Raw genomic sequence first — 19,260 nt, 5'->3', positions numbered from 1 at the left:
CTATCTCATATCTATCTATCTATCTCATATCTATCTCATATCTATCTATCTATCTCATATCTATCTATCTCATATCTATCAATCTATCTATCTATCTATCCACATAAAAACACATTAAGGGGCAGTTAATGGTTAAAACAATGTCGATTTTTGCCAATGGAAACCACAAATTGTTTAAAAATAAACATTAGACCAGGATTCATGTAAAAGTTAAATTTAGTAAGGGGGTGGGTACAGGGTCTCCCCACCATAGCGTCCTTATTATGGGTGCAACACCCGGACCCCCACCATAGGAGTCTGGGTGTTGCGGCCACAATGCGATCGTGTCAAATCATTGCAGTGTATATTGCACCTAATGTATACCTATGGCGTCGCATCAAAGCGCATGTGTACATGTAAAATAACGCCATTTTATAGTTTATAGAGTTTTATTAAAATCGCATGTCATATTATTATTATTCAGTTCCACGTAGCATCAGTTTTTAATGTCCGCGTTTGTGCACTTTATTTTTTTCTCAGCATTTCTTTAGCCACTGGTGCGTGAAACACGGACAGCACACGGATGACGTCCGTGTTTTTCACACATCCCCAGACTTCAATGGGCGACGTGGTCCACAAAAACGGACCAGAATAGGACATGCAGTGAGTTTCACGCGACGGACACACGCTGCATGAAAAATCACACGTCTGAATAGCCCCATTGAATTGCATGGGTTCGTGTGCTGTCGGCACACAGACACATAGTACGTTCGTGTGAATAAGGCTATGTTCACACGGGTAACCAAAAACATCTGAAAATATGGAGCTGTTTTTTCAGACGTTTTTTATTCAAACTTGGTTTATTCGCAGCAATTTTTACGGCCGTTTTTGGAGCTGTTTTTCTATAGTCATTGAAAAACGGCCTAAGAAGTGACATACACTTATATTCCGCGGGCGTCTTTTTACGTGCATGTTTTTGGAAAACGATGTGTAAAAAAAACACCCCCCTCGGAACAGAACGCCGTATTTCTCATTGGACAGATGTTTGTATGCGTTCTGCTTCCGATTTATCAGCCGTTTTTCGGGACGTTTACGGCCCGAAAAACCGCTGAAAACACCACGTGTGCATATACCCTAAGGCCTTACAAACGTAAATCCTGATTTGACACAGATCACTATGATGACATTAGTTCAGGTCATTAGACTCGCGGTCACGCCAGGACTTGCGGCCATAATACATGTGGTCGCATTATGGCCATCTGAATGAGGCCTTTATTCAGTATTTGTGAACAGGTTTTTTCATCCACAGGTCATGTTCACACAGGGCAGACATGCTGTGTGATTGGCTGCAGTGGTCACATGGGATGAAACATCATCCCAGGGGGCCGGCCTAGAGGAAGAAACACAGACTTCTGGGTAAGTATAAGATTTTTATTTTTATTCTTAGTTGAGTGTTTTGTTGCGGAATCGCGGTAATTCCGCAGCAAAAAAAAAACCGCAACATCAACTATTTTTTGCGAGATTTACCACTCCATTGAGTTCAATGGGGAAATCCTGCTACAAATAAGCAGCGATTACCCAAATACAATTTACATGTTGCGAATTAAAAAACCGCACAGAAATTTCGAAACGTTTTTTTCCCACTCAGCATTTAGGCAGCACGTGGATGAGATTTCTCATCTTCGTTGCTGCTATTGTATTATGCTGCAGATTTTCCGCAACTAAATCCGTTGCAGATAATCTGCAGTATTTAAGCGTGTGAACTGACCCTTAGGCCAAATGCACATGTTGCGTATTAGGTGAAGGTAAAACCGCAGCGTAATACAGTACCAGCAAAGTCTATGAGATTCCAGGCAAAAAACAAAGTCTCATACAACTACGTCGTAGAAAAAAAATAAAAATTACGAGAGTCGGGATGAAGAGGGAAATCTAAAAAAAATGTTCTGTCCTCAAGGCCAAAATTGGCCGTGTCCTTAAGGGGTTAATGGCTATATCTTGCCGAGCAGTGGTCACAAATAATGTAATTAAAAAATAAAAAGCGTTGGCAGCAAAACCAACGTTGGGAACAACGCACAAAAAATCTAATTATGTAAATCTTAGCAATCCTCTCAGATACTTATTATAATCAAACTCTGCGCCGCTGATCTCCACTCACAGATCTCACACACCACCTCCTAAGTGAGGGAAGCCGAGTGAAAACCCCTATATAGACACCAAAAATATAGTCCATAGAAGCAGGCAGGGGGTCCCGAGGCTGCAGCCATACTTGGACCCCAAGTCTCCCTGCCTCATATCCCTGCAGTACTATGTGATGTTTGGGGGGGGGGTCACAGTTTGCATTGCAGTTTCACCTTTTAGCTCATAAGACCTGTACTCAGAAAAGTTCTGCAAGATATCTACTTGGGGTGACCATCCTCATGCACTAGATGGAATTGTTCTGGTTTTTCACACAGCACGAAATACGGACATATGGGAGGTCAATGTACGCGACAACCGGTGTAAGGGCTTGTCCACACGTAACGCATTTTCCACATCGAGCAGACAATCCGCACCATTGAATTCATTTTTTTACTGCGGATTTCTGGCGCAATTTTTCAAAGGCTGTGCGATGGTGCTATTTCCTCTGATGCAATTTTCATCCCCTGTAAGAAATTCTGCAGCATATTACGCACTACATTGTACTTTTCTGTGTAATTGTTGTTCCTCATTGATTTCTATGGGGGAAAAAAAAAAAAAACGCTGCAAATCAGTCAACTTTCCGCAGCAATAATTGACATGCTGCATGTGGATGACATTTATTAAATCACACCCACTTCGCTGCTATTGTATTCCGCTGCATATTTTTCGTCCGTAATGTCAGATGGAGAATACGCAGCAAGTCTCTTACGTGTGGACAAGCCCTAAATGGAAGCTCCTGGGGCCCAATGCAAAATCTGTAACAGTGCCCCCCCCCCCCAATGTGCCATTTATCATTCTGGTCTCTTACGCAGCATAAACCCCCTCAGCCACCAGGACCATGGCACGACTGCTACCGCTGCTGCTGCACCCCCTATAAGCAGAACATCCATGTAGGCGGCGGGTGCAGTCTGGCAGTACGATCCCAAAAACTTCAGCATGTAAATAAATTAAATCAATGCAAATTAAAAACTGCGCAAACCACAAACATGGGGTTTATGGAGTAAAGGTGTAGTGAGAGGCTGATCAAGCAGGAACAGACGGCACTCAGGAAGCAGCTTGTACTGTACACGTGCGGTTAGATTATATATAGCTATGGGGATGTGTATGGACTGATGTATCACTCATGTGGGCACCACCTCCGCATAACAGGGAGCCCATTGTCCTTGTGTAACCTAAGGGTAAGGCCACATGGAGCGACCCTGACAGGGTCGCAACGCGGCTAACAGCCGCACCAGCCCCATATTTGGTGCGGCTGTCAAACAGCCTGTTAGTGGCCATGAATTAATACACCCTTTATGGCCGCACAATTTCACAGGTTACAACACGTTACCCCTATTCATCCTCTATGGCAGCGCCAGAAAAAGCCAAACACTGCACTCGGCTATCTCCAGCGCTCCCATAGAGAATGAATGGAGCGGCAGTGCGCATGTGCGCGTAACCAGAATACCCCTTAACAAGGTATTTGACAGCCGCGCCTACAGTGCCAGCACGGTTGTTGGCCACGTTGCAACAGTGTCAGGGCCGCTCTGTATTGCCTTACCCTTCGGATATGTTCACACGATTAACAAAATACGTCTGAAAATACGGAGCTGTTTTCAAGGGAAAACAGCTCCTTTTTCAGACATTTTTTGAGCAACTCGTGTTTTGCAGCGTTTTTTTCAATAGAGTCTGAGAAAACTGCTCCAAAAACGTCCCAAGAAGTGTCCTGCACTTCTGACGAGCCGTCATTTTACGCGCCGTATTTGGACAGCGACGCGTAAAATGACAGCTCGTCTGCACAGAACATTGTAAGACACATTGCAAGCAATTGGCAGATGTTTGCCGACGTATTGGAGCAGTCTTTTCAAGCGTAATTTGAGGCGTAAAACGCCTCCATTACGCCTGAAAAGGAGGTCGTGTGCACATACCCCTAGATTAAAGCAGATCAGTGTCAGTGGTATAAAAAGTAATCATGGCCTCCATGCAAGAAGCTGTATGCCCCACCAGTGGCTGGACAAGGTTTACAACCTTGTCACCATAGGGGAATCACTTAACATTTCTCACTTCTAGGGAACCCCTACTTTCATTCTTCTGTCAAAGAAATGTGGGGGGGGGGGGGGATTGTTAAGACTGGTGTCACATACACCAACCTTAACTTAATTTATAAAACAAATTAGGCACATCACTAGCCGTCCATACGCCAGTCTCAAATCAATACTAGCGGTGAGCTGGCGTAGACCTGCGCTATAATTCATGCCATTTATAGTAAGTATATATTTGGTACATATTAAATATATTATTTCTGGTGCATGTCTTTTGCTAAAATGTGCTCGATTTCTATTAAAGGGGACCACCTCAAAATGCTACCATGAAGTGACAGGTAGTGGGGATGTCAGACTTGGCCTTCTCCCTGTTACAGCTTCCAGACAAATAAGCAGCATCAACCAAAGTGAGAGCATCTCGTTCATAATTATTTTTCCCCTCTCCCAAAACTTATGGAAAAAGCTGAAAAGGATTCATGTGATCTGGAGGACTTTCCCAAACGAGAAAATAAGCCTCAATCTAACTTTAATGGAATTCTATAAAATACATCTCCTTTAATACGGTAACCAACAATCCCATAGAGCTGGGAAAACCCACTGACCCAGAAGCAGAGCACCGAGCTTAGATAACCTGTTATAAGACTACAGGTACATATCAAACCACAATATTTGATAATCCGCCCCCCCTCCCCCCACACACACACACTAATGCCGGAGTAAAGGGATTTTAACGTATAAATTGCATATATTTTTTTAATGATCTGTAATTTCCTTTTAATGTTTTTGTGCTCGACAACACGACACCCTCTCCTAGCATTGGAGTAAAGAAGATCGCTGACATTACGTTCAGCGCTAGAAGGGTTAATATAACAAGCACCTCGCGGGCAGATAAACAAGATCACAGATCACGACATTCCCATGGGAGGAGAGCGATGGAAAAAGCTGCCCCCACCGAACGTCTCTGGAGCGGATGGCGTAAACACGACGCTGGCGCACAGCACATTTTATATAAAGACAAAAGTTTATTGAACAGTAACAATAATTGCCGGTGGAGGGCAGTCAATGCCCTAAATATCCTTAAACCCCAAACCTAAGGGCTGGACTGGAATATTCCCGTCATTTACTCGTTGTAACCCTCCTAAAGATTTTCGGGGGGCCCCTCGGCAGGGTATGAGGGGCCACTGAGCAGCACTAAACTTGATACAAGTCACTATGATCATTTGATTCCCAGTGGATCAATTCTGCGCTGTGAAACCACAAGCCGATCTCCTTCTCCGCCACCTCCACCGAGTCGCTGGCATGGATGATGTTCCTGTGGACAGATAGATGGAGTTGACAATTTATTATTATTATTTCCCCTCTTTCTTTTTTTAGCAGTTTTGCATTATATCTGCTCCTGGGAAAGCTGAGTGAGCCAATACAATCCAGTTCATGCAACTCCTACAGGAATGGTCATCCAGCTCTCCCAAGCTCCTGAATAGACAGTCTGGTCTTGTAGGGATACGGTTGCCTTTCCGGGAGCTGTAGTCAGTCACAGGGGGTTTAGCTAGGAGGGGCTCGCCGGGCATTACTCTCTGATGCTGGGACCCCTAGGGGGTGCCTAAACAAACCACTCTGACATGGTCGGGGTTTTAACACCGGGCAAGTGCAGGAAACCAAACCTGCCCTAAGCGTAGGTCTAGCTGCGACTCTGGTCGGCCATATTGATCACTCAGCTTTCCTAGATAGAAAGAAAAAAAAAAAAAAAAAAAAAAAAGTCTGAATAGAAGAATCGTACGAACACTGCATACGATTCTGTAACTGACCGAGTAGTCACCTGCTTATATGGACACTAAGGTCTCCTCGCACAGTACCAGGCTTGGCCTGAGAAGAGTCAGTTTCGCCAACCATCAAACGGGAAGATCTTACCACATTGTGTCCCTCCCAAACCTGGAGAAACAAAAACCACCACAAGGTATTTCAGGGCTTCAGATTTCACAAAAAAAACCGACCCTAATAAGACCAACATCCAGATATTTCCTCAGTGTCCGAATGGCCAAGTATTTCTAAACATCGGTGTATCTATGACCGTCCTTCATTGGGACCCCTCCCTATATTAGGGAATTGCATGCACAATAATTCCCCTCCGTACATTACTATTACAACGACTACTTTTACGTAAAAGAGTTTTAATAATTGGAGCAGAATATGGGCCGCATTTGTCAAAACCTACACTTGTTGCCCATAGCAACCAATCACAGTGCAGCTTTCATTTCTCCAGTGCACTTTAAGACATGAAAGCTGTGCTCTGATAGGTTGCTATGGGCAACAGGGACATGTTTTCTTTTAGACACAATCGATCTCCCCCACTAGTGATAAATCTGTGCGCTTGACCCCTTTGGAGTATTTACATAAGACATTTTTCGTAGTTTTGTCGTAATTCGGGGGGTGGGGGGGGAATTCATATGCTCAGATAAGTACAAGGCAAATCTAGATATTTCCATCGGAGACAGCACATCCTGCATCTCATGTCAGCGCCGCCTGTACTTACCATTGCTACCACAGGTCCGGACGCCATGTAACGTATGAGTGCCGGATAGAAAGGCTTTCTCTGCAGATCGTGATAATGTTTAGCCAGGATCCCCTCGGAGGCCTGAGGAGAAAAAGCCTAATTAGAAATGGCTGCTGTCCAACCCTACGGAGATGCCCTCCAAGGTGCTGGCATCACAAGCTGTTCACCAGCTAATAACATAGGGCACAGTGGTTATACATAACGCAGTTGTGACTCTGCCAGTATCCAGGTTGGCTGGTGAAAAAAAAACAAAAAAAAGTATAAAATCCGGCAATGTAATAACGTGGGTCTTGCATCGACTAACTACAACGTTGCAAGCACAATAAGTGCTTATTCACACAAATGGGCGTCAAATCGGCCGCTTTGCATCCCCGTGGTACCGGATTTCACAGGTCCCTCAGACCTATTGAGGGATCTGTGAAAACAGGCAAAAATAGGACATGTCCTATTTTTTCACAGGCGGTCGCATGATCCGTCAAATTAGGGCTGTGTCAATAGCCCCATATACGTACATTGACTTTAATGCAGCTGTGTGACGCCCGTTAAAACGGCGGTGTGAATAACGGCATTAGTTGGAGGTAAAAACTTTGCTGGTTGCATTGAGTAACACATACCACGTGGCAAGAGAAGGGTCACGTTTGGAGACTCTTGAGAAATTGCCTAATATACCCCTGTACATTTGGGGCTGCATGGCATCACAAGAAACGCAATGGGATTGTGATTACGGCGACTCCAATTTTACCCTTACGGAAACTATGTTGGATTCTTTTAAATACTCAGAGCTACTTTGTCTATAATGAGACATCGAGGTCGTTTTGCAGTAATCCTGTGATTGTCCGGTGATTTACTCAGACTGCCATATTCAGAGTCGGGGAGGAATATTTCCCCCTAACAAGGCCTCATGGGTGTTTTTTGCCTTCCTCTGGATGAACGTGGTAGGAGAAGGCAATTGAAGTGAACAATATATTTTGTATCCAGCACTCTGTATAAAAAAGTTATGGCTTTATTCAGTCATTTTAAAAAACAGAAAGATTAAAATAAAAATCCCGGGACCATGCTTACGCATTTCAGACCGCTATGACTAAGGACCCTAGCGGTCTGAAACGCGTAAGCGCAGTCCCAAGATTTTTATTTTAATCTTGGTTTTAAAATGACAGAATAAAGCTATAATTTTTTTTATACTGAGTGCTGGATACACCATTTATTGTCCACTTCAATTGCCTTGTATACCTGCTGTCGACTCTGGATTTCTTTTGGAGCATCGTTAAGCACCTGCAACATTTGGACGTGGAATCAAACAACTGCATGAATTAACGCAGTGGAAACACGGTGAGCGAACTTGTAATAATTTTTTCACTATGGTAGGAGAAGGGTCGGGTATTTGTAAAACTGTACAACGTCCAATGAGAAAATTATTCCATATTTCTCAGTTGGTTGCGTAATATTTTTCCCATAGTCTTACATTGTAATGTTTTTCCCCTGTGGAAATATAAGGCAAATACGCCACATGTGACTAAACCCTTATAGGTTGGACTTGACCGGTGTCTTTTTTTTCCACCTTATCAATTATGTAACTATTACACTATTTTGTGCTGTGGATTGCTAATAAAATATTCTACATACAAAACAATATGGAGTGCCGAGTCTTCTCCTATATCCTGTGGACATGTCATAAACGTCTAAGATGGGAATGCCCCTTTAACTTCATCATAAAGCTCTTTTATACCCATGAGCGCCATCCTTCATGGAGCTATAATTAAAGAACAATTGGTGAACCACACAAGTAAAAGGATCCAAGTTGTCTGGACAGGATGCGTTACACACCCCTGGTGAAAGAGTCCGTGTTCATTAGATGTGCAGGGTTGTCACACTTTGTACAGATGTAGAAGAGCCGAATTTGTGATGTGGCACTACTCATAATGCCAATAAAAAGGGACTGTTCCAAAAATTACTCATGTAGAAGACGCAACTTCTCCAGGGATGGTTGTCAGGAATAGTAAGATTCCCATCAGACAGACCTTTACTTATTCTAGGAATTGGCCAGTGCCATCCGTCGAGCTTCCTATTGAAGTTAACTGGCGTTACAGAAATCTCTGAGTGCTTCTTCTATCTGGAAACAGCTCTCCCAGGTCAGAAAAATAAACTTTTAGGACTAACAAAATTATAGTTTACATGTACTCTACTTTTAGATTGCTCTGCATTTCGTTAAAACAGCAGTTTGTACTTCAGAGCTGCTCTTCCTACCATAAACTAGGACAGGACGATACAACCATAGTCAGCCATGTTGTACACTAATAATAAAGGTCTTTGGTCACACTAGCTGCATACACATCTACACAAATCTACACTGACAGCCCACTGCCCCTGGTCAGATTCGAACCCAGGACCCCAGGCTGCAAGGTAACAATGCTCCCCACATTGCCATCTTAACACAAGTTGTCCTGTGGCAAGACCTCCAGCGATCAGATGCCATCTGTAGGGGAACCTGTAAGCAATTGTTCAATTCTCCTGCAGCGCCGCCACAGGAGAATTGATGCATTACACAGTTCCCAATAAATTCAATAGGCTGTCAATGCAATATACGCACGTGTCTGGCACCTCCAGAGAGGGGCGCTCTCTGCTCGGGCTAATAATTGATGGATTCCACTCTTAACTCAGAATTCCCTAATGGGGTATTTAGAACGAGTACCTGCAGCATTTTTATTCCCACCAACTTGAAGCCACGTCGTTCAAATCGTTGGATGATCTCTCCCACCAGCCTCCGCTGTACCCCATCCGGCTTTACAGCAATCAGTGTTCTTTCACGGATGTCAGGAGCCACTAGGACCAACAAAATATATACAAGGGTCAAAGAGTAACGTGGAAAACACGAAAACTAGACATGTAGGAATTAAAAAAAACAAAAAAACACATCACTGTCAAATATACAGAATAAGGATCGACTGGTCGTGTCTGTTCCATATACAAAGGATATTTATAGCGCTAAGCCATGGCCTCCATATACGTGTCCCTAGAGAACAGGCATGGCCAATCAATAACGGAGAAGCTGGACTACTAGTCAGGTCATAATCCCGAGGAACGTCATTCAGGGTCCTCGTCTTCACAGAAGGCATGTGTAAATGGGGACTATACAGGCGCTGTAATATATAAAAATATAAAGTAAAATGTCATTAATGGGACTGGATAAGGGGGCATTCACATATGCCGGTTTTGTAGCCAAATTTTTGGCAGTAATAAAAACAAAAAAATAGATGCTTGATGAGATTACAGATATGTACGGTTTGTGTATTGACTTTCCTGCTGCTAAAGAGCAATTCTGATAACCCCTTGCCCGGTAATTGTTATTTAAGCAATTCCCCAATAAAATACTAAACCTGCGTAGAACATGAGCCCCAATTTTTCAGATGTAGATGGTCATTAAACATTGCAACTTTTTTTTTTTTTTCTCCCCGATGCTGGAACCACAGGGCAATGGATCGGCAACATCAATAAAAAAAAAAAACTCCAGTGCTTATTTTGAGGAAGGCAGGAGTAGTGGTGCCCCCCCTTCCCTTCTGCGAGGCTCCTCCAGACACCGGAAAAGGTCAATGAGAAGGGTGTGTGTTCACTTACTATATGTATGGGGGAGGAAAGAAGAGCCAGAGAAGTGGCCAGAAGAAACTCCCCGGCCCCATGAATAAATGTGCCAGCCACAACGGGCATTATACAGGACGTGTGTGCCCGAGAAGATCCCGTTCTATAGACCAGTTACATACAAAGCTATTATATACTCACCCAGTCTATAGACCAAGACCTGCATTAACCCCTTAAATTATACCTTTCAACCATTTAGAGGTTATATCTTTTTGAGAAAGCGGTCAACCAACTTTTCATGAATCCTGAATGGTAAATCCCACGCTGCGGTTGCCGCATGCTGCCGAGACCACGTTCATACGCGGTAGCCAATGGTAGCTCGATTTCGCCAGCAATACCACAGAGCGGCCGCCGCACAAGTTCACACGTTGCGTTTTGAACTGTTGGGGGGGGACGGGACGGACCCACCTATAGGCATTTTAAATATCCGTTGGTTTTACAAAGTGTTTCAGTTGTAAGTCTGACTAGTAAATTGATACGTGGATTTTTTTTGGGCAGGATACGCACAATGGACAAATTAAACTCTGGCGTCCATGGCGGGTTGCAGTGTTTAGCTCATAGAGGAATACCTACACTGATACATTGTAACAAACTGCTGCTGTATGAAAGAACTAGGTCAGGAAGGCTTTTCAGCCTCTGGATGTGATAAAAAGGTTTCCATTTACCGACAGCAAGCATGGATCTTGAAAACCGCGAGAAATTGAAATACAAGGAATTACAACTGGACATCCTGGCTCAAGGAGGTTCATATTTTTCGGCACGCGCGCGCAGCAGGTTTTGTTGTACGTGATTTGGACTTTATTCATAATTGGATTGAGAGTCTCTGCCCCATCAGCTGCTACTAATTACCAGTAATGAACAAGGACCCCAGGGGGAGGGGGCGCTGCTAACGAATGGCCGGCAGCGTGCGTATAATATACACTGATGAATGAGCTCGCCGGGCACATTGACCCCCTGGGGGGAGAGCGTACATGACCGATAACATTGCCTTTGGGAGCCACGCTCAGAAACAAGATGTAGAAGAGCAGAGACCGTAGAAGTAGTCTGGTGCCTGTAGTCCCGACATGCTGAGAGTTGTAGTTTCACAGCAGCTGGAAGGCCAGTAACCGAGCACTGCTACATCGTATCCCTACATTCTAAGCCCCAGCTACACGGCTGTAAATCATGCGACTTCGTTTCTACCAGAAGTCGTCAATGCAACCATCATACGACATTGACGGATGCTTCAGTGGTGCAGCCCAATGTGTCAAACCCCAGAACAAGGCAGCAGTACCCAAAAAAATACATTTGTGGTTGGGGAGGGCACGCCGCAGATAGACGTCAATAGCCACGTTTAATGCAAAATACATAAGAGTGCCCCCCCCCCCAACCTCCTTTTCAGCGCCATTCTCTAAAGACCTCAGTTTAGCATTATATACAGCGCAGAGAAAAAGGGGACGGCACACGATGGGCAGAACCGATCTGGAGAACGCAAGGGCAGGCTCGGGTGACGCGGTGCATGCCATTGGATAAAGAAAAAACCCCAAAAATTAGGGTTAGAAATGAATGGGGGGGGGGGGGGACCACATAAGGCGAGCGCAAGCGACAAGCTGGATCGGTTATAGTCATGACGCACACAGGAGCCCGTTTCATGGCATCCATCATTCAGCCAATATTTTAAAGGGATAAGCACAGACCAATAACACACATATATATATATATATATATGACACCCACTATTTGGGCAGAACTTCCTACCTATGTTGTACAATGGACTGTATTACTCTTCCACTACATATATGAAGATAAAAGGGGGGAGCAGTAAAGTTTTGGGAAGTTTCCCCGGTAAGCACACATGCCAGGGACGTCCACTCACCAGAGCTGTAGTGCAGGCACTGTGCCCTGGCCGGGTACACGGCTCTCCCCCCGCTCAGCAGCCCCCGGAGGATGAAGTTCATTGTGACCGGGACAGAGACTCCTCCACCCGCCGGCTAAACCTTTCTACGCCGGTGGGCGTGGCTGACAAGAGACTACACACGCCCACAGCCTGGAACTCTAAACTAGTAACCACGCCCACACAGCGCTCTCTGCCCTCGAGACCGTTTAGCCACACCCCTTTAAGGGGCACGCACGAGGGAAACCTATGTATGTAATTTGTAGAGGAGGGGAAGTGACATGTGACAACAATTTTGGTTAATAGCGTCAGTCTCAGATTAGTTTTGGTGACCGATATTGTAAAAGACATGAGAATGATAATACTCGCCAGGCCGGGGTTAGACGAAGGTTTCTTGGGTGCATTGGTGCGATTCATTATATTGTTGGGTGATTATTACGGCATAAGTTGCGCCATAGACTTTAAATTGAACTTAAAAGAAAATTTTGGTGAAAACCGGAATTGCTGATCATGATTATACATTAGAGAGTCTTCCAGCTCACAAACGAATCATTTCTGGAGTCGCTGCGCTTTCTAAAAAGAACCCTTAAAAAAACGTTGGTGGTTGCCTAGCAACAGGCATAGCTAGCAGCAGGTGACAACGATCTGATACATGCCATAAGCATTTCTTTTCCCCTGTAAAAGATGGCGGCTTGTCTTCAGCATTGGAACAGGTCCTTCAGTTGTCCGCTTATGTCGAGTTGGTATAAATAAGAAATGGCTGAAGATGGCGGCAACTACAACTTCCATAGCTATTGTCACCCAGCTTTCCCAGACTCTGGAATGGTAAATCTAAGTAGCTGTACTGTAACATATTCCTGTATTTCTAGGACATAAGGCGTCTGGGAAAGCTATATAATAAATTTAATGGCGGACGTGGTTTTTTTTTTATCATCCAGCGTTCCCAGAAACAGATATAACGAATATCCTGAACGTCATTTGTCAGGAGGCGATCTGAGGACAGATTTTTAATTTTTTTTCCTCTTTTGGAGGAAACGTTCTATTAAATGATAAATCCCAACATAATTCCAGGCTCATTAAACAATGAGATTACATTACTTTCTGTGGAACGCGCTCTCTGTATTCTGACAAGAACACTGGGCGTACACAGACATGTGATCACTGGGCTGACAGACATTAGTAGTAGATCACGTGATCACCGAACATTATTCAATAGAGTTTTATTGAGTCAATACAGGGATGTTAAAAAAAAAATACTCCAAATACCCTACTAGGAAATGCTGAGTTAATCGAGCATCCTGTGTTTAGGACCAACCAAAGTGGAGAGGCTACAAAGAGAGTCTCTGGAGGACCCGGCCTATCCATGCAATATGGGGACAGACCATTGATTTGAATGAGAAGCGTGTAATGCTTCATTTCCCCTGTGGTGGCACTGCAGGATAATTGAACACTTGCTGCTGGATTCCACCAAGTATTACAAATTGATCACTGGGGACCCGCTGTGATCAGCTTATTTAGGACTAATGCACACGACCGTGCAGGATTTACGGTCATTAAATACTGCACGGACGGGCCCGCGGATCGTCCGCCACATTTGAGTTTGTGCTCACAGTAATAAGTATAGGAGTACGGTCCGTAATTGTAAAAAATAGGATATGTCCTATCTATTTAGCAGTTCCCAGACACCCCCCCCCCCCCCAAGGTGTCCGTGGCCGATAGAAATGATGGTCAGTATTTTATCCACAATTACGGATAAAAACTACGGTCGTGTGCATGAGGCCTAACGGTAAGAACACACGTGGTGCAAATACTGCGTATTTTCTGCAACAAATTTCATTGTGGAAACTCCGCAGCTTATTAGGGTATGTTTACACGCTTCTCAAAAAAACTTCTGAAAATACGGCTCCAATACGTCGGCAAACATCTGCCCAGTCATTTGAATGGGTTTGCCGACGTACTGTGCAGACGACCTGTTATTTACGCGTCGTCGTTTGACAGCTGTCAAAAGACGACGCGTAAAATTACAGCCTTGTCAAAAGAAGTGCAGGACACTTATATACATTATATGCAGGACACTTCTTGGGACGTTTTTGGAGCCATTTTCTCATAGACTATTGAAAACAGCTCCAAAAATGGCCGAAAAAACGGCGCGAAAAACGTGAGTTGCTCAAAAAACGTCTGAAAATCAGGTGCTGTTTTCCCTTGAAAACAGCTCCGTATTTTCAGACGTTTTTGGCTCAGCGTGTGAACATAGCCTTACAGTCGTTTTTGGAGCTGTTTTTCTATAGAGTATGAAAAACTGCTCCAAAAACTTCTCAAGAAGTGACATGCACTTTTTCACGCCCATTCTTTTACGTGGCCGTTTTTCAAAAAAATGGCCTGTCGGAACAGAACGCCGTTTTTCCCATTGAAATCAATGGGCAGATGTTTGGAGGCGTTCTGCCTCCGATTTTTTGGACGTTTTTCGTCCGTTTATGGCCCGAAAAACGTCCAAAAATAAGCCGTGTGAACATACCCCGAGAGTAGCAGCAGAGCGGACGAGAGCTGAACAAATCTCAGCCACCCGCAGCGGGAAAAACCTGCCGAGAAACCATTCATAAATTCAAGTAAATTTACTCTGCAGAATCGCTGCTTTTCTGTCGCAGGTTTCCCCTATTCAGTTCAACAGGAAGGTAAAACCCGCAACACACATGCAAATTTTGCGATTTTTTTATTTTTTTTGCAGCCGAAAAGAAAAACAAATCGCAAATTAGAAAAAAAAAAGTTTTTGTGGTTTAACAATAATAAAAAGTTTATACTTACCCCTGGCCGTTGTCATAGCGATGCAAACCTCTGTTCAGAGAGCAGCCCAGCCTCCTGTGATGACGTTTCACCCCATGTGATTGCTGCAGCCAATCACAGCGGTCACATGGACTGTAGGGTCATCCCAGGAGGCTGCATCGCCACAACATTGGAGAACGGGGTAAGTATGAATTGAACCACAATTTGGTGGTTTTTCGGCCCGGATTCCCTGCGGCTTCCAGGACGGATACGCGGTGTACTATTATGCAGTGTGTCCACCCTGTGTGCACTTACCCTAAAAGGGGCACCTTCTTAATAAAAAGGGATATTTCAAAGCAGATTTCACCTTTATTGGCTCTTTCTGGGTACTTCAACATATTAAATGGATAGATTTTTTTTTAAATAATTTACAGAGACGATGTTTAAGAACCTGGAAAACCCCTTTAACCCCTTAGTCCCACACACGGTGAATGTACAGCATCAGGAGATAGCACGTAGCACCTAGCGCCCTAAATGTATCGCCGGGGTCCTGCGGTAGAGCTCGCACAATCACAACCAACAGGGATTGGGGAAAACCGGATTCTGTCCGCTTAACCCTCATGATACCGCGATCAATAGCGATTGCGACAGCACAAGAGAGATTTGCTCCCTGATCATCAGACCTGGCCAGCAATCGCCAGGGCTGCAGATTTTAAAGGGAATCTGTCACCTGAGTTTTTTTTCAGAGGTGACAGAGTCCCCGCTCAGCTTTTTATGCAGATTTAACGAGTAATCTTCTAAAATCTTCAAAAGTTTTTGCGATTTCCTTTAACGGGTAACTAAAAACTTTCCGAAAACTTTTGACATGTCATAGTGACAAGTCAGAAGTTTTTATTGGTGGGGGGGGGGGGGGTCCGCACTAAAACAAAAGCGGCAGAAGTGCTCGGGTGAGCGGCTTTGTTTCTGATCGGCTTTTCTCGGAAAGCCGGACAGTTGGTGTACGGACTCGATAGTATAGGAGCTCGTATGCCAAATGCGGCTCAGCGATCAAACGAGCGATTCTGCAGCTTCATTTTAGCGATTGGTGGGGGTCTCAGTGCTCGGACCCCCACCGATCCAAACTTCTGACATGTCAAAAGTTTTCTGAAAGTTTAGTTACCCTTTACAGGCACCTGATTTGCTAAACTAAACATTTACTTTATGATTAAAGGAACACCCAGGAAAAACAGATAAATTAGGGAAATCTTTATCAAAACTGGTATAAAGGAAAAGTGGAGCAGTTGTCCATAGCAACCAACCAGATTACACCTCTCGTTTTTTCAGAGGCACCAATCTGATTGGTTGCTCTGGGCATCTGCTCCACTTTTCCTTTGTATCAGTTTAGATAAATCTTCTCCATTGTGTTACGTCTAGCACAGGGCGTCACAGGGGCGGCACATCACTTTCTGGCGTTCTTAGAATCATGCACAACTCCTTATGCCACATGCACACGACCGTTGTGTTCCTGCCGGGTCCTGTCCGTGATAAGATGAGACCGAGAATCGGGTCAGTTTTCACGGACCCAATTCACCCGCTAAATTGAATGGGTCCGTAGAAACTATCAGGTGCCACTTGGATGCCGTGAAAATGGCCCGAGTGGCACTTGGTTGTGTGAAACTGCACCAAGGCCCTGCACTGGACTTCACACAGTGGCCCACATTTACCAATGATGTGCAATCATCAAATTCCGCCAAACGGAAAATATTTGGCACATTTTTCATCACTTTCTAGACCCAGACAGTAGGAAATCTGCCCTAGTGCATCAGCTTTTTCCTGGAGTGTTCCTTTAAAAGGCACATTCATAAGTTGTACATAGCAACCTATCGGATGCCAGCTTTTCTTTTTCCAGTGTAGATCAGCCGTGGAGTTACACAACTGCAGGATCAGACTACACACTGTGTGTAACTATGGAGTAACATAGGTCTGCATAGGAGCTGCATACACGATTTACAAGGGTTGCTTTTTTTGATGCCTTTGTGGTGTTGACAGCCTTTACACTGAACAGCATCAGCGCATGGATTCTTGAATATGGAACAAGTCATTTATGACGATTATCAGTGTGTGAGAACGTTGCGGATCACAGAGGAACCCGGAGATCTAATGTGGCGATGGCTTCATGGTGAACAACAGAGGATCTAAGTGCTCTGTGGATGGGAGCTCCCTGGAGTGAGATAAATGGTATGACCTGACCTGACCTTTTAAGCAATTAGCCGGAAGTTCCAAAATGATGAGGGGAAAATAAAAACAAACAAAGACATTCAATAAAATTTCTCAGAAGATTACACAAGAACGAGGAAAGAGATTGAACAAGGAGGGGGGGGGGGGGTTACAAAGCATTGGATCTTCAAGGGGTTCACCAGATTGGACAACCCCACCTAGAGACAAACTGATCAGTATGGCTTGGTCCTGCTGCATGGTAAAACACTGCGCCCTCTAGTGGTGACTCCAATCATTACTCTGTAATTTATAACTAATTGTACAATGTGGAAAGATGTTATACAATTGTAATTTTAGATGCCTGGAAAACCCCTTAAAATATAAAATTATACTTTCGTGGATGCTCACTGACCAATCATACGCACTGTAATAGATCACCTAATTACCCAATAGGACAACTGCTCTTAATCAGGTTGTCACAACTCCACCCCTGTGCCCTGTATCACATGGATGCTTCTCAATATTGGCTTCGTTTCCACAATTAAACCCATTTCTATGCAGTTTCTGAGCCCTATAAAACCAAATAATCCCTAAGACTTGGCTCCGCAATGACTCTTGGTCATGTGACTAATGGAACAACGACGAATGTCCCTAACTTTTTCTATAGGGAAACATTTTTGGGGATGATGTTGGGGGGGGGGGGGTAGTCGAATGACCATGGTAACCCATGACTGTACTGCGATCATCACACGACCAAAGGTTGCTGTGGAGCCCTAGCCTAAAACACAGGCAAGTTTGAATGTAATCTCTTGGAAAAAGCTTTGACCCTCCCCCAATAAGACCACCACCGACGACCCGTATTAAACAAAGCATTCATTTTATTCGCAGGAAGCGACTGCAATTTCACAATGGAATGATAACAAAAAAACACAAAAGAAAAAAATAATAATTATAAAATACATAATAAAGTTTGTGTACCCCAACCGATCGGGGGCGAACAAGTAGCCTATACGGTCTTAAAATCCAGACGTCAGTGTCCATAACGGGTGACTGTCACCCACATTCTCCATTATCAGGGAACGATATTGAAGGTTTTGTAAATTTGACGTTTTTTACAGTTAAAAAGGCAAGGGAGCATTTACTTAACCCCCGAGCTACCAGAGGGATTTATATCAAAAACAGATTAAGTGGAGAAAACAGGAGAGGCACTGAAATCTCGCAGAGAGAAAGTGCTAAAACCATTTAAGGATTTATTTAAAAAAAACATAAAAGAAAATTATATATATATATATAAAACAGAAAAAATAAAAAGGATGAGTGGAGGAGCGAGATTCACATCTGTAGCAGGTGAGTTAAGACGGTCGATGCAAGACTTCGGCTTGGGGGAGGGTCGCCGGTTCTGTCACAGTTTCACAGTTCCTGGGGGGAGGCTGTCGTTGCAGAGTCTGTAATACCGGAGGTCATTGACCAAGCGATGCACGCTCTGAGTAAACGAAGGCAGGTCCTGGAAGAAGAGAGAAGACGATTGGCATTCATTTCTTGGTGCCAGCTTAAAAGGGTTAACTAGGCTGTTTATTTGACAGGCCCATCAATATATGATCGGTGGGAACCCGACAAGCAAAGATTATCAAAATGAAGCGCCGCTCATTGTTCGTCCAAGCACACGACCATAGTATAGCGATGCCTGGTACAGCAGCTCAGCCCGTTCAAGTCAGCGCACGGAGCGGCAGCCCCGGACACATGAGTATATACAGCGCTGTGCCTGGATAAATAATACAAGGGCCACTGTGCTCTAGCAAGCTACATGTCCCCATCGTTCTGACGGCCCTGGTGGTCGAACGCCCACCGATCGTACAGTGATTGTCGATCCTAGGGATAGGCCATCGATTGTAAAGGCTGGATTAGACCTTTAAAGATTATAAATAAAAGTACAGCCAACTTCAGAAGCAAATCAGCTTTTTTTTTTTCCCCCCACCACCTTTTGCAAATGTGACGTAGCGCCATGTAGTCGTGTGTATCGCCCCAAAAAAAACACCAAACAATGAAGTTCTTATCTATTGAGGGAATAC

At 44.2% G+C, this 19,260-nt stretch overlaps 2 protein-coding genes across 2 annotated transcripts in view; both read right to left on the bottom strand.

The window, feature by feature from the left end:
• Positions 1-5,180: 5,180 nt before the first annotated feature.
• NME4 (NME/NM23 nucleoside diphosphate kinase 4) lies at positions 5,181-12,373 on the bottom strand. Its single transcript, XM_075831439.1, has 5 exons — positions 12,218-12,373; positions 9,419-9,549; positions 6,709-6,810; positions 5,995-6,107; positions 5,181-5,490 (listed from the first exon to the last, which is right to left on the bottom strand). Exons 1-5 carry the CDS (start codon positions 12,297-12,299, stop codon positions 5,370-5,372), a joined length of 549 nt encoding a protein of 182 aa, XP_075687554.1. The 5' UTR covers positions 12,300-12,373; the 3' UTR covers positions 5,181-5,369.
• Positions 12,374-18,051: 5,678 nt separating this feature from the next.
• XPO6 (exportin 6) overlaps positions 18,052-19,260 on the bottom strand; it is a 37,487-nt gene continuing 36,278 nt past the window's right edge. Inside the window, exon 24 of the mRNA XM_075830479.1 lies at positions 18,052-18,695. Within this exon, the coding sequence (XP_075686594.1) occupies positions 18,594-18,695 (102 nt within the window). The 3' untranslated portion in view covers positions 18,052-18,593. The remainder of the gene's footprint in view (positions 18,696-19,260) is intronic.

This window comes from Rhinoderma darwinii, chromosome 6 (genome assembly GCF_050947455.1).
Source record: "Rhinoderma darwinii isolate aRhiDar2 chromosome 6, aRhiDar2.hap1, whole genome shotgun sequence".
NCBI classification, from domain to species: domain Eukaryota; kingdom Metazoa; phylum Chordata; class Amphibia; order Anura; family Rhinodermatidae; genus Rhinoderma; species Rhinoderma darwinii.
Note: the sequence above shows the minus strand (reverse complement) of the source record. Positions and strands in the feature narration are given on the sequence as shown.

Coding starts and splice junctions, on each gene's coding strand:
- NME4 (XM_075831439.1), bottom strand. CDS start 12,299: ATGAACTTCATCCTCCGGGGGCTGCTGAGCGGGGGGAGAGCCGTGTAC. Junction 6,811..9,418: donor TGGGAATAAAAATGCTGCAG/GTACTCGTTCTA, acceptor TTTTCTCCTCAG/GCCTCCGAGGGGATCCTGGC. Junction 5,491..5,994: donor CTTAGTGTCCATATAAGCAG/GTGACTACTCGG, acceptor ATCTGTCCACAG/GAACATCATCCATGCCAGCG.